Raw genomic sequence first — 24,378 nt, 5'->3', positions numbered from 1 at the left:
TCCTGCCTCCTGACCATCTCATGTGTGTCTCTTCTTCGCCATCTCAATGGCCACTGCTTTGGTTCAGGCTCTCATTTCTTTGCATCCTATTTCAAACCCATATGGCAAACTTCTGCCTGAGAGAGCCTTGTAAAGTACAGATCTGATGTCATAGCCCAGCTGAGTTTCTCAATGGGGCTTCTGAGACCCCTCAGGGTCAAATCTGATTTGCCCTACCTTTCTTTGCTTTGCCTTTATATACAGACTCCATTTCCCCTGCCCTCACCCATTGTACACACACACACATACCCTCCCCAGTAGTGCTAAAGAAGTGCTACTTCTTTGCAGTTCCCATCCCAGAGCCTTTGTTCATATTGCTTTCTCAGCCTCCTTCCCCAATTACCTGGCAAATCCTGATACACTGTTCAAGTTTTCTCTCAAACATTATAACCTCCTTTCCTGATCAGGTCTTCCCTGCTGAGAGTTCTGACCATCCTGATATTGATGCCCACACTGTATTCTGTTATAGTTCCCTTGGTACCTATTTATATGTATTTACATGGCAGTCTCTCTTAACTAGGTATTCTCTCCTCTGCTAGATCTCCTTCTTCATGGTGGGAAACTGGGTTTTATTTAACTTCATATTCCTATAATTTGGCACAGGTATCTACCCAGAAACAATTTGAAGGTAGAAAAAGAGGAAGGAGGGATGGAAGGAAAAGGGAGTGTCCAATACAAAGAAAACTTAATGGTCTAGTCTAGATAAAAATACGAGAGTTCTAAAAGGATCCATGTCTATGGTTAGAGCACACACAAAGGACTATTATAATTACAGTCTTTAGAAGATTTATTTCTAAATATTGTAAGTTATAACATATACTATTATTTCCTAATTGAGGAAAAATACTAAGATTTTTCATAGATGAAAAAAAGTGACCAGTACTTCACAGATGCTGTGGCAGTCACTTAGCTGACTTGTTTCAGTGGGTTTTCTTTGAAAATATTTAGCCTTTGGACAGCATTACACAATATATAATGAGATCCCCTATGCATGGGGGTCCTAGAGACAAATGAAGCCTTTGGTAGAAATGCCTGCTGTTTAAACTGAGATTATAGGCTGGTTCTGAGACAGACTGGCCTTCTCAAGTCAATGGGATGAAATGCTAACAGATTCAGCAGAGCCAATCACCGGGATCTTGGAGCAAGGTCTAAATGAGAAAAGGGAAGAAAAAGGCATAAAAAGGTAAGGCTGGTGCCAGAATGGTGTCACAGGTAGAAAATGAAGAACAGTCACAAAAAGAGCCTAACATTCCTGTGCGTGGTCAGTGTAGGAGAGTATGCCTGCAGAGAAAGCTGTACAAATAGCTACAAATAAGAAAGAGCAGCTTGGTAAAGGCAGGCTATTAAAAAGTTAGAAACTGCACTGGATCTGCTGAACCTCTATACTCTAAGGAGGGACCTGTAAGAGAACACAGAACTGCCATTGTTTTCCCATGCCAGTAGACATTAGCTGAATATCCATTAGAGTGCTGGGATAATACTTTCAAAGAAGAACAGACTACCCAGAAAAAATGAAAAGAAAATCATGAAATTGATTACTATGTGGGGGAAATGACTTTGCAAGGACAGAATAAAGGGATAAATATCATTTATATGTCATTCTTATCATCTGTGAGGGAAGAGATATCTCTACAGGGTGCACCATTGTATATCAGGGGTCCTGCAGGTTCTTACTCGAGGAGGCCAGGGACAGGTAGGTATAGGTCTGCCCCCACTGTGGACAAGACTCCATGGAGACTTTCTCTTTCTGCTTTGACAGTAAATATCAGGCACTGAAGCCAAACCCAGAACATGGAAATTATGCTGGCTGGAAAGGCCAGGACTGGGAAGTTGAGAAAGGAAGGGTCATGACTTCCCCTGACTGAATGGAAAGATTCAGAGGACCATGTCCCATGGAGCTCATTCTTCTTCAAGAGTGTTCTGTTGCCTCATGGAACCACATTGTTATTAAAAAATAACTGATGAATATTTAACAGAGATAGAAAAAGCTCTCTCAAGGCAATGACTCCACTCTTTGAGGGGAACATTCTACCTAGTATAATCGTTGAGGGTGGCCATGCCACCATGGTTGAATGGAGAAATTTCCTGCAAGTAATTTCAAACAGTGGGCACAAAGTCTTGCTTTAACATGGGAGTCAGTAGAGGATGATGGTTAAAAACCCAGGAATGTAGAGGACAGAGTATATGTATGTGCATAGGGGATGAGATGAAAGGTCCTTAGAAGCCATGGGATTCAGAGCTTCTTTAAAGTTCTATAAACTTCAATGTACTCATCTACGAAGCATACCTAGTAATATCTATCTCATGCAGTAGTTGTGAGGTTTGAACAGAGGAATGCCCACAAAACACTTGGCACAGTAGGCACAAAGGAAACGCTCAAAAAGCGATTAGGTAAACAGACTAAAGTAATCAGAAAGCCAGGGCTGCAGGGGCTTGGGTGAGTTGTTCTCAGTCTATCCCAGATATACCAAGTGCCTCTGCTCTAACTTTTTAAGGTTTATAACAATGAACTTCGTTCCAAAGTTTTGACATTCAGAGAATTTCGTTACCTAGAGTTTTGGATCATATTCCCAGCTCAATCTCTCATTGCCAATTCTGAGTCGAGGATTCAGAAAGTAGGCAGTGGGGTAGAGCCACTATAGCTTGGCTCTCTAAAGGTGTTCTCAAAATCATAGTCCCTTTGGTAACAATAAAACAAGGGTCCAAGACTCGAGCACACATGCTCTTTGTCCTAGATGCCAGAATTCTTAAGCTCTGCCAAACCAAGAAGGAAAACTTTCAGAAAGATACCCTCTGTGGAAAATCTCTGCTTCAAGCATTTGAACTCTAAGGCAGTTGCCAGGAGCTATTGATTTAAAAATCCAGGAAGGTTATGGGGTGGGGGCGGGGAGAAAATGTGCAAAAAAGGGACAACAGGGTAAGAAGGTCGAGGGAAGGAAAGAGTGAAAATGTCAACTCTATGGTAACTGAAAGTTCCAAATTATTTAGAGCAGCAGAAATTAGAAGAGCTCAACGACTTATACTGCAGTTGACAGCCAATCATGCATTAGATAATGTTTAGCATATTATAAAATGTTATGGTAACATAATCAGACTTACCTAAATTCAAACTGAATCCTAGAGACATATTTAATTTGTTTTTCCCTACACCTCCATCATGTAAATCCTTTGTCTGCTTCCCACCCTCCTGCACCTAATTTCATAAACCACGAAGATTTTAGAAGGGTCTGAAGCCCCACTGCTCCCAAAGCCCCCAATCAGGTTGAAATACAAACCAGCATTGTACCATGCTGTAACCCTCCCAGCCACAGTGGACCCTGGGAGAAGTAGAGACCACAGGCCCAGGCAGTGCACCACTTGGGCAGGCATACTCCCCTGGCAACAGCAGCCAGATGACGAATTCTCCAAGCTGGATCTGCTTCAGCCACAAGTGTGACAAGCTGTGCTATTCAAATCACACACACAGACAGGGCAAGGAGCATTTCTGAATCACAGTCACATGTCAGGAGTATTTCTCAGCCAAATAATGGCAAGAGCAAGAGGAAAAAAGCAAGCAGCAGCTCATCATCTCCTTCCTAATGTCCCAGGCCCCAGAGTGGGAGGTGCTGTTCTAATATGTAATTCAGTAAGCTTTGGAGGTAAGCTAAATGACATTCTAGATCCAGTCATCCTTGGGGAAAAAATCGGAAAGAAAGATAATAAGGACCATTCATTGCAAGCCAAAGGAATCATCACTAAGGCAAAGCTTAATTTTCTAGCACCTCATTTGATTCCTAAATTTTAAAAAAGTGCCTACATCTCAGAGGACATGGTATATAGCAAGAAGATTTAGGCTTGGAAGTTAAACAAACTTAGTCTCAAATCTTGATCTACTACTGACTGAATACAAGTTTTTTATCCTCTTAATTCAGTTTCTTTATTTGTAAAAAGGAGATAAGATCTATGTTGAAGGCTTGTTGTGGGGTCAGTGGAAATAATGCAAGTGAAAGGATCAAACATGATGCCTGCAACAGTTAGTACTCAATAAAAACTAACCCCTTCTCTCTTAAGATAATAAAGAAGACTTTAAACTAGTGTTGCTTGGAGCACTGGAAGCCAGCAAGGATGCTCTTGCAAACTGTGGAAGCCTGAGATGGCAGGACACTAGCTGCCTCCTTCCCTCTGTTTCACTCTGACTTTCTCAAATAAAGATGTAAAAACTCAAAGATATGATCATTACAAAGCTTTTCTTGCTCTGAGAAGACCAGGCAAACAAAAGACCAGAAAACTCCAAAGTTCCCAAACCATCACATACCTTAAACCTATGGAAATAGCCAGCAGGAAGCTCAAGATGAAAGGTGACTCTCAATAAACACACATAACCATCTGTGGGAGATGGGCAGATTAAACAGCCTTGTTTGTAGGATATTGTCTATAAAGAGTCACTCACCTGGCAAGTTTCATGCTCATTGTGAAGTTCAACTTAGAAAAAAATCATGTATTCACCGAGAATTTAAAATACTGACTTTCTTTTATTTTTTTAAGTTTTATCTATTTATTTGAGAGAGAGAGAGAGAGCATGAGCAGAAGAGAGGAGGGAGAGGGAGAGAGAGAATCTCAAGCAGACTCCCCACAAAGTGTGGAGCCCCACGTGAGGCTTGATCTCAGGACCATGAGATCACAACTAGAGTTGAAACCAAGAGTTGGACACTTAATCTTCTGCACCACCCAAGCGCTCCTAAAATGCTGAGTTTTATCTGGTAATTCATTGCAATGTAGGGTGGGATGGTGCCTTAAAAAAAAAAAAAAATATATATATATATATATATATATATATATATATATATATATATATATATAATGTTTGCAGAGTTCTGTAGAACCTTTTTATTAGCCACTGAAATTCACAGAGGATATAAATATCACTTTGCCAGCAAAACCAGTAAATTGATTAGGCTAGGGCACTTTCTTGCCTAGAATTTTCCTATTAAAAGTTAGCATAGTAGAGTGAAAATAGCAACAGATTAGAAATTAGAAGAATTTAATTCTACTTCCATTTCTGCTATGTAATTGTGACCCCGAATAAGTCACTGAACTTCAATTGCTAATCCCCATCTGTAAAATGAAATGGCTAGAAATACAGTGTGGTGTTGAGCACCACCCTGGTGAGAATCACCAGAAGTGCTTGCCCTCACAGAATAATCACTGTGGTGGGGTCTAGGAATCAAGATTTTTTAAAAAGATTTTATTTATTTATTTGAGAGAGAGACAAGGAGAGAGAGCAAGCAGGGGGGAAGAGCAGAGGGAGAGGGAGAAGCAGGCTCCATGCTGAGCAAGGAACCTGATGCAGGGTTAGATCCCAGGACCCCAGGACCATGACCTGATCCAAAGGCAGACACTTAACCAACTGAGCCACTCAGGTGCCCCTAGGAATCAGCATTAACAAACATTTGTAAGCTTGCTGTAGTTAAGAATCTTGAATAAGATCATCTCCAGGAGTCATCTCAGAGGGGACATTGTTGTATCCTACCTAAATGCCTTCAAAGCTTGTAGTGAAAGCGCTGGTTCATTTGTAAATCAGTTCATGGTTTATGTAGCTCTTGCTTTTCTTAATCAAAGATGTTACTCCATTTTCTTCTCAGTCATAGCTAACCAAAGCCAAAATACAACATCCTGTCCAACCTTCATTCTCAAATGAGCCAAACATTTCAGTGTCCCTGACTCTCAGGTCACTGCCTTGTCCAAGAGATCTCATAGCTGTTTCCTATGTTGTTTCCCAACTGAAAACACATCTCTTCCCTAGCTGACAACAAGGTCTTCAGTTTGGTTCCAAAGCCCTGTGTCTCTTCCACTTCCTGAAACAGCTGAGATTTCTCTGGAAATCTCTCATTCACATATTTGTCCTGGTTTACTTAGCAAGTTAGAGCTGGGAGGGTCACTGCATAAGGGGGTTTGGTACCAGACAGTGTATAAAAATAAAACTAGTCAGAGCTTGAGGAGAATGACAGAGGTGATAAAATACTGGTAAGATGAGTGGCTCAGTAATGGGGAAGTCACCTAAACACTGTGTAGTGGATCAGTCATTCAGCCTCTGACGGTCAGAGATCATGATCCTCAAAAACAGAAATAAGGACATGTACTAAGTCTTCCATAAAAACAAATGTGTCTGATTTATGGTAGTATTCTTTATTCACAGATGTCTTCCCTATTGTTTGGTGTTAAAGGGTCTTTCCATTTTTAAAATGGTGGTCACACTTAGTTTTACAACTCTACTTTTTAATAACATTTAAAACCCTGTGACGGTCACCCCACCAACCCTTATTGTTTTGATTTTGATTTGAACTTTTCTTGATTCCATGTGGCTCAAAATCTACTAGGAAAAATGGACTCTTCCCCTCAGCAAAGGTACATTGTCTATCATGGCTAAGGTATCTGAAAGGCAGACCCCTATCAGAAGCATGGCATCTGTACTAATGAATTTTTACCTGGCAACTTCCAATGGAATCCCTTCAAGGGAAAATTTTCTCTACTTGAGCCCATTCAGAGGCTGTGGGGTTTTTTGTTTTGGTTTGGTTTTTGTTTTGTTTTGTTTTGTTTTTATTTTTGTTTTTTAGTACATAGACTTTTTTCAGAGGGGGTCCAAGGGAGTCTGGGTTTTTTGGTAGTTGGTGGGGAAGGCACTGGTATTCCTATCTCAAATGTGGAGACAGAAACAGGAAGTGTCCATTTGGGTATCTATGTTGTCCTTTCCTCAGATGGAGCCTGTCTTTAAGCTCTGAGTCTTAGCTCACTGCATTCATTTGCTGTTACTGCATAACTTTAAGTGGGATTTCCTCAGATTTTAATACATTTGACTGGTGACCTGAAAAAAAAATCCCTTTAAAAGTCACCATTCTGGGTTCTTCTTTTATACATTTTCCCAATCTGCTCAATACCTGTTAGAGCACTTCTGATGGAAGAGTGTGGGCAGGGGGTTAGATTTCACACTTGAGCAGCTCTGAAAAGGGATGGAACATTTATACCCAAGGCAATGTACTTGGCTGGGATTCTATGTTCCCTCGGCTATTTCTGCAGACATTTATGCTTAAAAAGAAATTTCTCCCACCCCTGCAGCCAAACTTCTCTTTTGGCTGGATACACACACACACACACACACACACACACACACACACACACATCTCCTTGCCTAAAAACAGTAGACAGGCTGAGGTAGAAAGAAACAGAATAAACATGATGACCCAGAACTATTTTACAAAGGGAGAAGGGCTCATTTTTGAGAGTGCAACTAAGCCTGAATTCCTCTTTGGAGGGATCTGCGAATAGTGAGACATAAAACAATGACTTCCATAAGGTAAAATGTCTTCTTCAATGTCTTTCTTTTGGTGAATATGATTGTATGCCTGACATTCTTGCCCCAAATCTATCCTTCAGCTTATCTGGGAGTTTATTTCTCAACTTTCCGTTAGTTGGTCAGTCCTCCATTAAGCCTATCTAAGCACAGACAGAAGAACTTGTGACTGGTGGAAGACGGCAATAAAGATTTCTTATCCTTCTCCTTAGCCAGAGTCCCCATGCTGCCTGTCCCCTGAAAGCAGCTGTGGGACCCATCTCCCTCACTCCGACTAGGTCTGTGTTTAGGGCTCTGGTTTGCTTACACAGAGGAATTCCAAGTAGGATTGCAAGGGAACCCTGACTCTCATTCTCCCAGGGTCCCAGCAGGCTGATTCTGCAAAAAGATATTCCTATATCCAATGTTCATACAGAACTTCCTTATAAGTGTCTGCTTATAATTGTCAAAGTCTGATGCCAACCTTTTAAACTGATAATTACTAGTACTTTAAAGGAACTATTAAGCTGCATAACTCAATGCCTTTGGGGAAGAGTGAGTCCAAATAAGCAATATGGCCTTCTTCCTTAAGACTGGGTTCATGGGGACATCCAGGTGGCTCAAAGGTTGAGCGTCTGCCTTTGGCTCAGGTCATGATCCCAGGGCCCTGGGATCAAGTTCTGCATTGGGCTCCCTACAGGGAGCCTGCTTTTCCCTCTGCCTATGTCTCTGTCTCTCTCTGTGTATCTCTCATGAATAAATAAATAAATAAATAAATAAATAAATAAATAATAATTTTTTAAAAAAGACTGGATTCATGTATGGATATGAAGAGTTTCTCTCTCCTTTCTCTCTCTCCAGCTCTCTCTTTTTCAAAATTTATGTATTGAATGTGTAAGTGTCAAGCATTGTTCTGCTTCTGAGAGCAGTCAAATAAGATTCAGTCACAGCCTTCAAGGGGCTCACAATCCAAGTTTCACTCATGCAAGAACAGAGACAAATACTAGGTGCATTTGGGGACAAAACTGAGGGAAACTGGGCTGATTAAAGTTGGGTGTCAAGAAGTCTTCACAGTGATGGCATCTGAGTCTTTTAAAACAGAAAATGGATACTGAGAGAATAATTACATCACCAGAAAGGAGCCACTAAATACTTCCAAGCTGCAAAATAACCTGGGACCTTGATGAAAATCTAAGGATTCCAATAAGGACCAGGAGTTTGAGTAACATTATTGGTCCTGTCAACAATTTACTGGGTACTTTAGGCTCTCCCCTCAAGCGTTCTTTAACTTCCGGGTGACTTCTAAATAGAAGATGAAGGGATCCCTGGGTGGCGCAGCGGTTTAGCGCCTGCCTTTGGCCCAGGGCGTGATCCTGGAGACCCGGGATCGAATCCCACATCGGGCTCCCGCTGCATGGAGCCTGCTTCTCCCTCTGCCTATGTCTCTGCCTCTGTGTGTGTGTGTGTGTGTGTGACTATCATAAAAAAAAAAAAAATAAAAAAAAAAAAAATAAATAGAAGATGAAAATATTATTATAAGGTCCATTTAAATAAACCTCCTATATGAAAAAATCATCTCTTCCTAGTTTGTTGAAATGAGAGTCATAATATTTATTTCATTGAGGGGGTGTGAAGCTTAGTTGGGACTAATTTACTTCAGTACTCCTTCCAGGACTCTGAAAAATTTATATAATCCCATATGTGGTTTGTAGGAATGGACTTGACAATTTGATGAGAAATAGTATGAATATTTTATCAAGGTTTTTTTTTTTTTTTTTTTTTTTATCATTCTTTCGAGTATAACCGCCCTTACTCCAGCTTTTCCAGCCCTTCATGACAGGCACCTGGTCACTGCCAGCACCTCCTGAAGGAGGGCCTCAGCCAATCTGTTGTGTGTGTTACTGCCTCACCAAACACCCCAGAACCTTCCTTTGTGGTGGGGCCCACTCTGTCCTCCATGCTCACTAGACTCATCATGTACATACAGTATGTGCCATTCACATGTTGACCTCTTTCCCTGAGTAAATTGTGAACAGCTTCAGGGCATCATCTTGCTCATATTTTGAACCTCTGGCATCTTACATGGTGACTAGCAGAGAAGAAGTGATCAAATAAAGCCTTGTCAAATGACTGAGGGCACAAACCCTCTGCTCTTGACAAGGCCAAAACCAACCCATATCTTCTGAACATGGGACTTGCCCTCCGGTTTGTCTTCTTTTGCTGTTCCTCCTCACCCTAAATTTTCCCTTTTCTTTCTCAGTAATATACATTTATCTTTTTAAGGCAGCAGCAGTTTTCAGCCTTGGCTACACAGTAGAATCACTTGGGGGAGATTTACAAATAAAATAAACACCCGTGCCTGGCCCACCAACACAGATTTTGATTTAATTGGTTGGGGTGGGGCTCTGGTGTTGGTATTTTGTGAATGCTCCTGTGATGAGTCTAAAGTGCAGCCAGGCTTGAGAAAACACTGATTTTAAAGTGATACTCGAGTCCCATCTTCTAAAAAGACTAATGTGCCTCTGATGAGTTTACCTTGCTCTGGATTCAAAGCAGGTGCTGTCTTAACCACTTATTAGGTAACAAATCAAACACTGTCTTGTGACAGTACTTCAGTATTATTTTGTTCTTTAACTCCTATACTTCATTTTGATTACTTATGAATGTATACACATATGTACCATCTCTCATAGAAGACCAGAAGAAACTTGAAGACAAGAACTGTGTCTTCTACTTCTTTGCCTCCCCAAGCCATGCACATGGTGGACAAAAAAAAATATTTTTGATTCTTAAAAAAAAAGAAAAGAAAATCCAAAATATTAAAAGAGGAGAAAAAAAACCTTAGTAGAGGCCATTTTAATTCCACTTTAAGGACATGTCTTTGGTAAGAATAAAAATGTTGCAAAAAGGGTGGGGCAGGATTGAAGCAGACTAGAAAAAGAGTAAATAAAAGTCAAATGGAAAAAAAAAAAAAAAAACTAAATTAGTCCAAAAGAAAATGTTTCCTAGCTTCTTAAGAGGGTTTTTGCAAACACTGAAGCAGAATAAACAAGAGAATTAACTTGGCTTGTGCCCTGATAAGGAGATTTCTTTCTTGGTTATATAATTTTTACAAAGTTTCCAGGGTGTAAAGAAAATAATCAGCCAGGGAGGACTCCTTCCCTTGGACTATACAATTCAGCTCTTGGTTTAATCGGGTCGCAGAGCTGCTCAGCTTGACCTGACCTCCTTCCAGCCCTGTGATCTCAGACTAAGCCGCACATTCAAGAGCCCTGGTGTAGAGCTCAATGTCATAGAAATGAGAAAAAACATAATCCTCATTCTATGTCCTTGATCCCTTGGTGTAGTGGCCTCTGTTCATTGGTGGGGGTGGGGGGAACTATACCTGGTATCCTCTTCCTGGGGGTTGGTGTTCCATAGATCTGCTGATGCTAGAATGATCTAGGCATGTTCTACTAAGTAGTGTTATAAGGAGGTATTGCTTGGAACAATGACCTTAAAGACTAGCTTAAAGTACTGTTTTGTACACATAACCCAGAAAAGGTTTATCTTCATATGGCTTCTCTACTTTCTCATGAAGCAAGACCACAGGAAAGGCTCAGTGAATCGTGATGCACACCCTCTGCTAAAGTGAGATAAGTTCATCAGATAGAGACATGTTTTCTATATCAAATTTTGTCCTAGTTATTAGGTGACAAATCGAAGGACTGGTTCCAAAAGGTGTGCACATTTCTATAGATTAATTAAGTCTAAGTTCTTTTGCCTGGGCTGGCCATTTTAACACTGGTTGTATTCTATTTTGCTATAGCATTTTATTATACTTTACTATTTTATTTACATATTTTACTAATTAGTGTTTGAAAACACAATTCAAAAGCATTTAACTCTGCTCTTGATTGATTAGCAATGACAGTAACATGTTGTCCTTTGTAGATTAAGATAACACCACTGACTCATTTGATAGGATATGAGTTGATAAACTGTCACTAATCTATCCATTCTGTGCTCCTCGTTCTTCTTGTGACTAGTGGCCTGTATTTGACCTTATGAGCCAAGAACCAAGAGCCACCAAACTCCTGCCATTACCAAATAGACGTAAAATAATAGCATTTGTTCCTACCAGCTACTTCCTGTTGCCACAGAAAAAAATGCAAATGACTGGCTAATTTATTAAAATAAAAGGAAAGAAAAATGTGGCTCTAATGTCTTTATATGCTAATAAATGCTAGCTAGAATTGATAAAACAAGGATCTGGGGGCCTGGAATCCATGATACCATCTACATCACAAAATCAGGGTGTACTATCTAAAACCTAAAACAGAGATAAACTACACATTTTCAAGGAATGAGGTTAAAGATCTATGAAAATGAATGGATTAACACTGATTCACAAGGAATTTTGCTTCCTCAAATTAGAGTTTAGGGAGTAGTGCCTGACAACCCATAATGATATCACTAATAGCTACAAACTGGGTTTATTTAACATAATTTATAACCGAGGGTACAAACCAAAGGTTATTAGGTTCTACACATCTCTGGATATGTTCCATTGAAAAGAGAAGTAATAGATTCAGAACCCAGGAAAATTGAATCAATGGGGAAAGGTATCACTTAGGTAATGAGCACGCCAGGACCAAACTTAAGAATGTTCCCCTAAATGAAAACAAGCAGCTCCATCTTCTCAGAACATGGCTGACTCAATCATCAAGCTGGAATGTTATTTACATAGTCCCAAGCAAACCAAGAAGAATCCTCTGGTCTGTAACCAAGGGCACTCGGAAAGTTATGTCTGGAACAGGCAAAGCCTCATGTCTGTTTCTGATGATTCCTGACTCCTTGAAAGAGAGCCAATTTACCTAATGCAGGTAAAGGGCAACAACTCCCTGCCACCTCCCCCAGAAAGGACCACCAGCATATTTCATGCCTCTTTAGTTAATAACTTGGATAGTAACATATTTAGCAAGATGGGCAAATCTGTATTCTGAATTTGCTCCATCCAACAAATCAGAACAATCACCCTATCTTCTTCCTCCTCCTGCTTGTGGGAGAGGTCACGATGGAACCTGATCCACATAACAGAATAAAGTTAAGGTCAGGCATAGGGAAAAATAAATTCCCTAATTCTGAAACATTTTACCAAAGGGATCAGATTGTGGGGTCCCTTTCTTTAGAGTGGAAGAGAAGATTGAGAAAGGGGTAGAAAGCTAAACTTTCTGGATGGAAAGGGGGTTAATTCTCATTTGAGGCCAGGATAGAAACCATCAGTAGGAAGCTCTGAGAGAGCTAACATCCTTTTAGGGGTCTCCATAGCATCTTTTGGTACTTGAACCTACTGGCTTAGGAGTTAATGCACAAGTACCCAGAGTCTGGGGAATAGTTAAATTACATGGCAGGATCTGTCTGGCCTATGGTTTTTAAAGCATACTAACATCAAGAAAAAGCGCCATCACTATTTAACTTGTACACAAATTACCTACTCCTCAACAAATACCAGCTAAGTGAAATGATCATTCACCCTTTAGAGATGGAGAGTTTGAGATTCCCTAGAGGTCCACACCTTGTCACTTACAAGCCATTGGCAAATATCAGGAGGCATGCTGACTCTACGGGCTCTATTCTTACATATTTTTTCCTGTGAGTGACTGATTTCCCACTTCATTATAACTGCTATTGGGGTGGGCAGGGATGCTGGATTCTTTACCTACCCGCTCATAGTGTTGGCCCAGGACCGACAATACAGCCAATGCTTTCAGAAGATGAACGCTAAGATTGCTAAGTACATCTTGTTCTCTAACCTTGACAGTCAGGAAACATTACCAAAGCACTCACCTGTCTTCTCTCTGAACCAAGGTACTGGAGAATCAGTCGGGTGTTTACACTGTGACTCCAGGTGTTTCCTAGGGCAGCCATCACACAGCTGGAAGCAGAAGTGCCTGAAGTGAAACAGGGTAAAACCATGATTATGAAGGCCCATTTCTTGTAATGGTGTTTCACATAAACAAAAGTCCAGTCATTGCTCAAGGTATAGAGACTCCTGGGGGGGCTCGGTTCATTACCACAAAAGTTCATGAATTAGAGAAGGAAAGGGGATAAGGAACATGAGACTAAAAATAAAAACCAGCAAGAGTTTCCTTCAGCCTCAGTGAAAGTGACCACCCCTGGGCTAAAAGATAACAGAATTATATATCAATAAGAGGTTGCATGCAAGGCAGCTTGGAGCCATGGCTAATAATAAATCAAGCCACTCAAAATCTATGGCAGAAAGGCATAATGCTACTTCATAGAATAAGAGCCAGTTATGAAATAGTCTTAGTTTAAAAGAGTTATAAGACTTCTTTTAGCTTGATAAGAGACGTATCTCAATTTTCCTAATCAATATAGAAAAATCGTGGCATATGCACATAAAATTCCTTTGCCCTTCCAACCCCTGCACACACACACCCAGAAGAGGAATCTGGAAACTCTAACCATTTTCATATCTAATCTGTATTAGACATCCTTATCCTCAGAGAAACATTCTTTCACCTTCTAAGACTGTCCTGTAAAGGGGAGGATCTGAAATAATCATCTGAGTTTCTAGTCTGCTCCAAGTTATGCCTTAGCTACTACCTTACATCCCCAGAGCTTTGCTGATCCCTCTTGAGAGCACCAGGAGGAAACTATTCCTGCTCTCCTCCTCTTCTTCCTCCTTAAAGCCAGGCTCCCAAGCCCCACCACTTAGAAGTCAGCATCCCCTCCCTCCCATCATATCTTCTTCAGGTCTTCTCTGAATACCTGTGCCCACTCTGGCCCTAGGCCATGAGAGGAATCTTAGTCCTACAGAGCATAGTGGGACATTCATTATGACTTATATCCTGAATATCACATCTCTTTGCAATGAGGAGATTAAGTACAGAGAGGCTGAAGTCCACTGACTTAGTTAAAACATGAGGCCTTGGCCTTCTCATTCATTGCTTGCTTACTGCATCATCTGATTTTCATTCCTCAGCCTGGAGTATTGGTCTTCTTTTCTCTTCTTTGTTTTCTGGACACATCATCTTTTAGGGCAGTCGCCAACTTTGCACAGCCTTACACTACTGGGCTCAAATATTAAAGCAGATGAATGTGGGTCAGTGGTTCCAGGCTGGAGGTAATTTTGTTGGCAATGTCTAAGTGAGATTGCCACTGGCATTTAGAGGGTAGAGGTCGGTGATGCTGCTAAACACCCTGTAATGCACAGGACAGGCACCCGTAACAAAGAATTATCCAGCCCAAAACATGACAGTTCTGAGGTTGAATGCCCCTGGGTTAGAAAACACCAATCATACATTTTCTCTGGTTCAAGCAGGTATGGGAATGAATTAGATGGAAATCAACAACTGGGACCATATTGAGCCTGGCGATTTTGAAATGAAGAAGAATTTAGCATAGGAAAGAATAAAATTTAGGGTGACCTTGGTGCATCATGCACATAATTCAAAACATATATGAATTAATTTGAAAACAAATTATCTAGACGGTGTTCATCTGATTGTATCACTTCCTTAACTTAAACTCCTCTAGCATCTCTCTGTGCCTAGGAGAAATATTAACTCCTGAATAATGCATCTGGGACACTTTGTCATCTGCACCGTGTCTCTCTGGACCCATTGCTCTAAGCTTTCTCCCTGGACAGTCTCCTGTAACTTCCTGACTTCCCTGTCCCCATTCTCCTTGACCTCTTGTTAGCAGCTGATAAAGCTTCTCCCTCTTTTGGCAACTAACATACTGTTTCCTCTGCTTTTTCTGGACCCTGCTGAGCATTCTTCTCCTTCTCTGTTTTTCTTCTCCCTCTCTTCCCACATAACTCACTCTTCCTTCTTTGTCCCTTTCTTTGGCCTTCTAGTTAAACTGGTTCAGAATCTCAGTTCCATTTTTAAACTTTCCTTCTTCCATGCTTCTCAGTTCCAATAAATTGTGACACTCTGTTGATTGAACTGTAAAATCTCACCTATATCTATTCCCTACCCTCTGTTCCCCCGACTCCAGCCTTAGATCAGATCCCCACTTGCTTTTCCCCGGGGATGGCTGCTAGAGCTTTCTAACTGATGTCCAAACAGCTGTCAGGTCCTCCTCAATAAAGCTCATCCTCTCTTCTGCCTGCTTACCCTCCTCAAGCACACAACTAAGCATACTCCCGTCACTTCTGATCAAGCATGCTCGAAAACTTTCAATGGCTCCCAAGTGCATCCAAAGAGTTATAAATTCATCATACTGGCATCCAAAGCTCTTCTAGTCTGTACCCAACTTGCCTTTCCACACTGCTCCCTCCATTCCACTTCATATAGACTTTGCTCCAATGTAATCACCTCTTTCCCATGTCCCCTCCACACCTGAAATGCCTCTAGGTCTACACGTTGTCTTGGATACCACTTCCTGCTTGCTACTTTCTTGGTTATCACAAACATACTGTCTTCCTCCTCTAAATTCCCATAATACTTTATTTTCCCCTCTCACGTTACACCATTTTCTCTCCTATGGTTTATTACTTGTGTGTGCTTTTCTTATCACCCCTAATACATATTTTAAGAGGGCCAAATCCATGTCTGATTTATGTTAGCCTGCCTGAATCATATATGCCTCAATCATTCTTTGTCACTAATGCACAGAAGATACTTAATAAATCCTGATTAAATGGTTAATAAGTTATTCCTACTAAACTTTGTTTTTTTTTCCTACTAAACTTTGAACCATATTATGATATATCTGTTTTAGCGGCAGATTTACATTCTTAATTCTATCTTGCTTAAGCTAAAATTAATAGCATTTTCACATTTTTCAAACAAACTTGTTAGAAGCTTGTTGCTTGGTACCTTCTAAATGACAGGATGAAGTAAGGCTGAGCTTTCAAGTTTGCCACAAAAAAGCTAGCTACATGTGAATAATTAGGAGTTGTTAATTAGTTAAGCACTCGAACAAAAAAAATTTTTATAATAAAATTATAGGCACTTCCCAGGTGTGGAAGATGTTTTCAGGAGCCACATGTGGCCAGTGGTGACTATTTAAGAACACCATGTCCCTAACCAATGAAAACAGTATAACAAAGTACCCATAAACCTGGCTGCTTTCCAGACGGGTAAGCTCAGGTCCTGATGAAAGGCCATGAGTACAAACAAATCGGAAAAGTTTCTAATGGAAACCCTCAGTGGGTGGCTTGAGATCTATTTTCAGGGGTGCTTACAAACATTACACCACCATAAGTACAGTAACAGAGGGCTTTGAAAGCTAATGATAAGAAAAGACAATATTTTTAGAGTACTACAAGTGAGACACAAAGTGGGCCCTTTATATAAGGAGGGCTTACATCTCGTTTGAGCTTCATATCCTAGTTACATCTTTTTTGATCCTTACAGTCACCCTCTGAGGTAGGTAATATAATCATCTCTATTGACAAACTAAGGCTAGGAGAGATTAAGTAACTCTTCCAAGGTCACATGGTGGGTTAATGACAGCGCAGGGCTCAAACCAGGCTGACTGTCTTCACCACTACTCCAGTCAGCCTTCTCCAGGCTTGTTATGCCAAATAGCTCCTGCAGAGTCTGAAGACCTATCTTGGGAAGGCACTGATGGAGGCATATTGTGAGCATCTCATCACTCATCTGAATCTGTATGTCACTCTGACTCCACAACCAGCTTCCTCTGTTCTGATGTATAGTGATAACTCAGGGCAAGGGGTTTCCAGAAAGACAATGCATGCCCTGGCTTGGCAAGTTATTTAACCTCGCTCAACTGGCCTAGCAGCTGATTCATTTAAATCAGGTGGCCTGAAACTGACCCTCTCTGGTTGAAGACCTAAAAATCTGGTCAGAATTGAGAAATTATTTCACTTAATAGGACCTTGAAGAGTGGCTATAGGTGGTGGGATTACCTGAGAGAGAAGTGGGAGAAAGGAAGATGGGGAAACTGTCAGTTACTATAAATTTATAACTTTTTTTTTTAAGGTTTTATTTATTTACTTGAGAGAGTGCACAAGTGTGGGGAGGGAGGGGCAAAAGGAGAGGGAGAAGCAGACTTCCTACTGAGCAGGGAGCCAGACATGGGGCTTGATCCCAAGGACCCTGAGATCATGACCTGAGCTAAAGGCAGATACTTAACCCACTGAGCCACTCAGGTGCCCCTGTAACTTTATTTTCAACTAGAATATTTAGTGGTTTCATGTCTTTTGACTTTCATACATTTCTATGGAAGGACTGGCATAAATAATAATTAATGTTACGTATGAAAAATCAAAGGTAGAAGGAATCTGCTTGCTGCCTTTCAGAAAAGGTGATTTCCTGCCTAATGACCTAACTGGTTAGGAAAGAGACAAGTGTGTTTTCTTTATGCTCATTTTAAGTGGGAGTTCTAAAAATTAGAGCACTCTCTCCCTTTCTCCTTTTTTTTTTCCTTTCTCCTTTTTGATGACTCTGATATTTAGACCTGCCAAGGCAGAATGACTTCATTGTATTGGAATTTGGTTTGTTTCAATACAAATAGAAAAATCAAATAAGTGAACTAGGTTTTGAAAATATTTTCATTATTGGAGATTTTTCATCATCATAGGATTGAGTTTATGGAAGTATTCGAGTAAGCTACATGGAGAAAATCTAATTTGTTTACACTGAAATCAGATCTCTCTAAAACAGACTGTGGGGACATTCATTCTTCACTCTCTGAGACTCTTTTAGGTAAGTCAAAGGCATGTTTTCTTTCTGTAATTGCTTACCCATCTGTAAAATGTGAATAATAGTTCCTGCCTCCAGGCAACCAAAGGTTCGTGGTGACTCTTAGATGGAGATATTTGATATGTGTAAATGACAGGAACAATGATGATCAAACACTGAAGATTAAATTCTAAGGAGAAAGAAAGTTGAATTATCATCTTCAACATTTTTTGTTCTATTAATAATGGGGCAAGCTAGTAAAGCTCAGTAATGAAGTAGTTAAAACAACAGGACTTGGATTCTGAAATATCTTTCATGACCACTATCTTTTGGATCCAATTCCCCATGCCTGTGGAGTGGGAGTTGGTTACAAAGATACATTTCTCACAAGGCAAGGGGCTCTCTCTCTGTTCTGTACACAGGGTGTAGTCCTTGTGTAATCGGACTGAAGGAGGATAATCAGGTTGCTATGTAGCCTTGATTTCCAAAAAGGTAATGGGCTTCTGGTACCAACCCGTGTCAGTATCTAGAAGAGGCCTGTTGGGGGGCCTTCAATGAGGAAGCTCTTTCTCTGAAAACATTTCAATTTATGACTCCTCTAACTAAGCATTTCTGGGAGGTCAAACTAAAAGTCTAGTACATAACATAAAACTGTCTGCCCTGTAGCAACAGGATCAACTTTAAAAGAAGAGACTTTTCTATGTTAAAAATAATGAAAGTATTAAAAAAGCACGGACTCCCAGAACAGGGGAAAAGGAAAAATTCACAGTCCAGGAGAGCTGGATATTCTGGACATTGGTCCCTCCCGTCTCTTTAAATGAAAACCAACTTATTGAGATTAGAAAGAGAAAAGAAAGAGAGAGAGAGGGAGAGAGGACAGAAAGACAGGAAAGAAAGAAGGAAAGATGTAAGAAAGGAAGGAAAGAAGGATAAAAGGAAGGAAAGAAGGAAGAAGGAAGAAAGGAAGAAAATACCTATACATCTTTCCAGGACTGAAATAAGTTCAGGATGGGGATGGCATGTTAGCATTGGAATGAACAGTCTCTTTCTTTGTCCTCACATCCTAAAGTATGTTCTATGTAACGCATAACAGCATATGGTTAGCTGCTGGCTACATGGCAGGACCCTGAAGTTCTATTTCCAACTTAGCTGTGGGCTTTTAACAAGACTGGGTGGGAGAAGGAGAGTGACATAACAAAGAACATCAGGGCAGGCCTTGGCAATGGCCAGTTACTTCACCTCTCTGAACTTCCAGTTTTCTCATCCATGACAAGGGGTTACTGACAATGATCTCAGAAGTTCCTGCCTCTACTAACAACTTTGAATCTATGGCATTTTGATGACAAGAAATTAGTTCTTCTTTCTGGAGCTCACTTTTCCCAGAAGTTTAAGAATGTTCTGTTCCATGTGTTATCTTTGAATGGCTGTACACTACCTAACCCTCATTTAAGCCTGACGAGACTACAGACATGTGGTCCTTTTCCTAAGAGTAGATTTCTCTCCAGACTAGGGATTTTCTTAGTCTATCCTACTTACTAAAAACCTTATGATGATTAAACATGTGATGGCCAGTGGCCAAGTCCCAGCAAACACAACTTCATAAAAACAAAGCTTAAATAAATGTGGGAGTCTGAATGAGAGAGTAAGGATCAGAAGGGGATTACCATTCATGAAATTAAGATTCTCCTATTGAAAACCAGGCCCATGGAAGAGGCTGAGCTTCAGCATATATTTTTTGTTTGGTCATTCATTTGAACTGGGGAAGTGACTGAGAATCTTGGTTAGCCCCAAACAAAAGATGAAGTAGGGAAATATTTAGATCTGCTTTTTCCTAAGTTTCTCAGAGTAGCCCAAATTACCTGTTTGTATATCATCAGGTCTTATTTTATTCGATGCAGAAAGCCAGAATTTCAGCAAGCAGTGTTGAAGAGGATGAATGGGGTATAAAAGGGAAAAAGACTGCCTAGGCTAGGTTATTTCTAGAATAACAATTCAAGATGACCTACAAGCTCCATGAGGCCACAATGCAAAGGTATCACATAAAAGAGACTGGGAGAGGTTCACACATCTATCCTCCAGCAAAATTAATTTCCTTGGGGGTTTGTGGTTCATTAACTGAACCTGTGAACCAGCTGTATTCAGTTCAGTGTGCACTCTACTTCCTCAGGCCTTTAAAATTGACAATGGTCTGTAGGTCAAGTTCCAACGGAAGTGATATTTCTGACCTAGCTCTATAAATAGAGCACTGGAAAAAACCCATCAGCTGCAAATGGCCCAGGAAACACACGCTATCTATTAAGTAAGTAACCGCAGTATCTGTACTGCCATTTTAGATGAGAAAAAAATATCTTTTGTTATTTATAATCTTCTGAGCTTTGAGATTCTCAAAATACTTTAAAGCTATTAGTCTTCTTTCAGATTTACAAATAAAGGATCTGAGGCATAAAACCACACAATAACTGCCTCAATGTCATCTGTGCATTGAGGAAGGCATTTGGCCTGATACAGAATTAGGCTGCTTCACTTTGGTAAAGCAGAAAATTTCATCCCCAATGTTTCTTGGCTAGAGGTGAAAGATCTGAATGCAGTCCAGGGTCTTTATTTGCACAACACACCGAGGATCCACGTTCCAATAATACTTGTTAGTGAGGAAGGTTAGAAATGTGAAGACAAGAAAAGGCGGGGCAATCAGAACCTTTGGAATGCAAGAGTTAGGGATGGGTTAATCCTCCACAGCAGAAGGAAGAAACAGAGCTAGCTAATCACTAGGATGAAGACTGGTATGTGCTAGCACAAACCACTCAAACAACTCCATTGGCTTTGTGTGGGGAGAACATACTTTAAGTTTCCCAGAGTCTTAGTATGGTTATGTAAGTCATCATCCAAATAGGACACTTTTGAAAATGAAATGGGGACATTTTAATAACTATATTGGGATAACAGAGATAAGCCAGGACTGTTTTAATAAAGCAAACCAGGATGCACATGGGAAATCTCAAGACGGGATGAAGGTAGCTCACCCTACACGAAAATGGTCAGTCTACAACCTATCTAATTTACCAATCAAAAGTTTTATAGGGCATACTGCATAGAACTTCTCTGTTATGTTTGCAGTGACAAGTATGAAAGTCCTCAAAGATAGCTATGAAAACAATAACAGGCATGAGAAGAACAGAACTAGGGTGTCTGAATAGAAAGAATTAATCTCCTCCCGCCCAGCTCTGTTTCCAACATTCCCCAAGAAGCCTTGCCCCTGAAAACTTTTCTCTAATATAGCTTTCCTCCAGCTCTTTAAGGATGGGGAAAAATCCTGACTGGTGACCTGTAGCCAGGTTCCCTGACCCTCTGAAAAGAACTCTTTAATTAAATTAAACTCACTTATTAGAGAAAATGCATACTATTCTTAGGTAAATACTAGCAAATAAACAAAGAAAACAAAAAACTTAACCATTTAAGGAAATCTGGGGCATTGTCTTTCTGAATCTAGGCTTAATTCAACATCAATCAGGAAGATGCTTATGTGAAATGGGTTTTCTTCCATAGCAATGTATTCTAGATGCTCATTGTAAATAAGTGAATTCCTCAAATTATGCCAATCAGCTGTCTTGATATGAGCTTTGCTTTTCCACTCTCATTGTAGAATCTGGGGCAACAGGAGGATACCAGAGCTGGATTCTACTAAGTCTTGGCATTATACTTGCTCATCTCATTTTTTTAACCGTCTTGTATTTTTTTCAGGTGACTTTTTTTTTTTTTCTGGCCGAAGCAGAAGAAAGATAGTCACTTGTTCTGATTTCAGATTATTTAAGGTCCTGGCTGCCAGGGGTGGGGGGTGAGGGAATACCCCTTAGAGGGATGCATTCAGCCAACTGCCTTTGGAGAAAGCTTGGAAGGACAAAAAGTGGCATATATTTTATCAGTTACTCTTCCTGGGGAGATTTAAACTATCGTGAAGTAATGTTTGGTAGCTTTACATATCCAGGGAACTAGTCTGGACAATGAGTAAGCTAGGTGATAGCCCACCTGGCTGAGGAGAAGAGGAACACATTAATAGTGATGCGGAATCAGCTCACATGGCAAACCCAGGACCAGGAGATATGGTCCTTCCCCAAGGCCTTGGCTGATGCAGGATTGGGCCCAGGTTAAGTCTGCTGTTGCTCAGGCTGGCACTATATCTCTGGCTTTTTGCCAGTAATAAGGACAAAAGGAAAAAGAAATGCTGTTGTCTATCAGGTAATATGTTCTTAAAGAAAGAAATTTCTGTGAAAACATCAGTGGCTTAAAAAAATCATTAACACATTTGAAATGTGTTACACATTAACACATTGAAATGAAGACATTTCAACTAAATAGAATGTCTAATCCTGGAGTAGATCTTTGATCAGAAAAAAAAAAATTTCCATAAAGGACAAAATTGAGACACCCAACAAAGTTTGACTCTGACTGGTATATTAGATAATAGTATTATATCAATGCTAATTTCCTGGGTGAGATCATTGTATCGTGGTTATTACGTAAGAGAAGTTCTTGTTTTTCTGAGATAAATTCTGAAGTATTTGGAGATGAAGGGTCATGATATCTACAGCTTATTCTCAAATGGTTTCCTAAAGCTAACAATAATAGATTCATGTTATAAAAAAATAAGTTGGTAATAATAATACGAGAGAGATCTTAAAAATGTGGCAAAAGGTTAGAAGTCTAGGTGAAGCAGGTGTGGGAGTTCATTGTACTTTCCTTGGAACTTTTCTGTAGATTTAAACTCTTTTACTTAAAAAAACAAACCAGAAAAAACCACCACCACCACCAACTGTGAAAATGTAGGTTAGCCTACCCTAATTGTTGACTTGGGTCACTGACATAAAATCAGGACACAGGACTGGATCTCTGGAGAAATTACTAGGGCATTGTTTCATTTGCATGCTTATGCATCAGAATCACCAACCAGGTAAACTACTTTTTTTTTTTAATTCCATGCTTTGTAGTTTTATGCTATAATTGCTTAAAGATTAGAATTATGTGTTTGCCTTTGATATGTAGTTGAGATAGTTTCTGTTTCTTTTTTATTTTTTAAGACTTTATTTATTCCTGAGAGACACACACACACACAGAGAGAGAGAGAGAGAGAGAGAGAGAGAGAGGCAGAGACACAGGCAGAGGGAGAAGCAGGCTCCATGCAGGGAGCCTGATGTGGGACTCGATCCCGGGACCCCAGGGTCATGCCCTGGGCCGAAGGCAGGGGCTAAACCGCTGAGCCACCCAGGCATCCCAGTAAACCACTTTTTAAAATGTAGAATCCTTGTCCCCATCCCAAACTCAATGAATCAGCATCTCTGAGGAATGATGCGTAGGAGTCTACATTTTCAAAAGGCTCTCCCAGATGATCCCTATATACATTAAAGTTTGAAAAAAATCACATGTCAGGCATTTGCTATTGAGCTTGCAATTACAGACTTCTCAGACATGGACAGTCCATGTGGTGTTAATGGATGATGCGCTTGCATTTAAAAAAAATCTCTCCTTCATGTTTTGTCATGTAGCTCTGCATCCTTTTCATCAATGGAAGACACCAATCTGGTGAGCACCCTCTGGCCCAGTTTTTAAGACTCCTATCTGCTGACTTTAGCCCCCACCCACTTCCCAAGGGGAATACGGAAGAGATGTAAACTGTTTAGAAATGCCATAACTCATCTGGTTGGAGTTGTTATCAGAGGAGCAACCCAAAGCGCCAACTCAGAAAGTGGAGGAGGGGTAGCTGACAGCCTGCAGCATCAAATAGGACAGGGCTGGTCAGGAGGCCTGGGTCCCCCTAAGGCAGGCACCCTCATTAAGGCCCCTTGTCAGTCAGGCTCCTTGACCTGCATTTCTTCTAGACCCCAAACATAGCTGAGCTTTCTGAGTCTGGCTTCCCTTTGTTTCTTCAGTAGGAACAGGAATGGAGCACAAGTGAGGGAGTAAGAGAATCAAGTGGGGCAGGAGCTGGGAGCCCGGAGGTGCTCTGGAGTACAGAAGTGTATCTGACGAATTCAACTTAAACTGCACTAACACGCTACTTCCCTCAATCCCACACCATCAGTGTGATCATTATTCCCATTTCATAGACTAAGAAGTAACTTGACTGAAACCCACACCCAGTGTGAGGCAGAGCTGGGGCCCGAGCCCAGGCATGCTAGGACTTTCTGCTGACCAGCTGCCTCCCTTTCGGCCTTAGAGAGCACATCGCTGTGGAGAATGCTTTTAATTATCACCTTGCCCGGAGTGCAAAGATTTATTATTACGCTTTCTTCCCGCCCCGTCTCAAGCACCCCTCTGGGAAGTAGCATGATCATGATAGGAATCAGGATCTTTTCATGCATGGGAGGGAATGGAATGCTG

General features: G+C 40.6%; 1 protein-coding gene across 11 annotated transcripts in view; it reads right to left on the bottom strand.

The window, feature by feature from the left end:
• RAD51B (RAD51 paralog B) overlaps positions 1–24,378 on the bottom strand; it is a 683,946-nt gene that overhangs the window by 146,241 nt on the left and 513,327 nt on the right. For 10 of the 11 annotated variants that reach the window (XR_005363452.1, XR_005363449.1, XR_005363450.1 and 7 more), the window contains one exon: positions 13,175–13,278. Coding sequence is in view for 6 of the 11 variants with exons in the window: in XM_038545044.1 (XP_038400972.1) it covers positions 13,175–13,278 (104 nt within the window). In the remaining 5 variants the exon portion in view is untranslated. Of the gene's footprint in view, positions 1–13,174; positions 13,279–18,068; positions 18,197–24,378 lie in introns of all 11 variants that reach the window. The other variant, XR_005363453.1, reaches the window with a different exon arrangement.

Source organism: Canis lupus, chromosome 8 (assembly GCF_011100685.1).
Source record: "Canis lupus familiaris isolate Mischka breed German Shepherd chromosome 8, alternate assembly UU_Cfam_GSD_1.0, whole genome shotgun sequence".
Classification (NCBI taxonomy): Eukaryota; Metazoa; Chordata; class Mammalia; order Carnivora; family Canidae; genus Canis; species Canis lupus.
The sequence above is the reverse complement of the archived record's forward strand: the minus strand, read 5'-3'. Positions and strand labels throughout refer to the sequence as shown.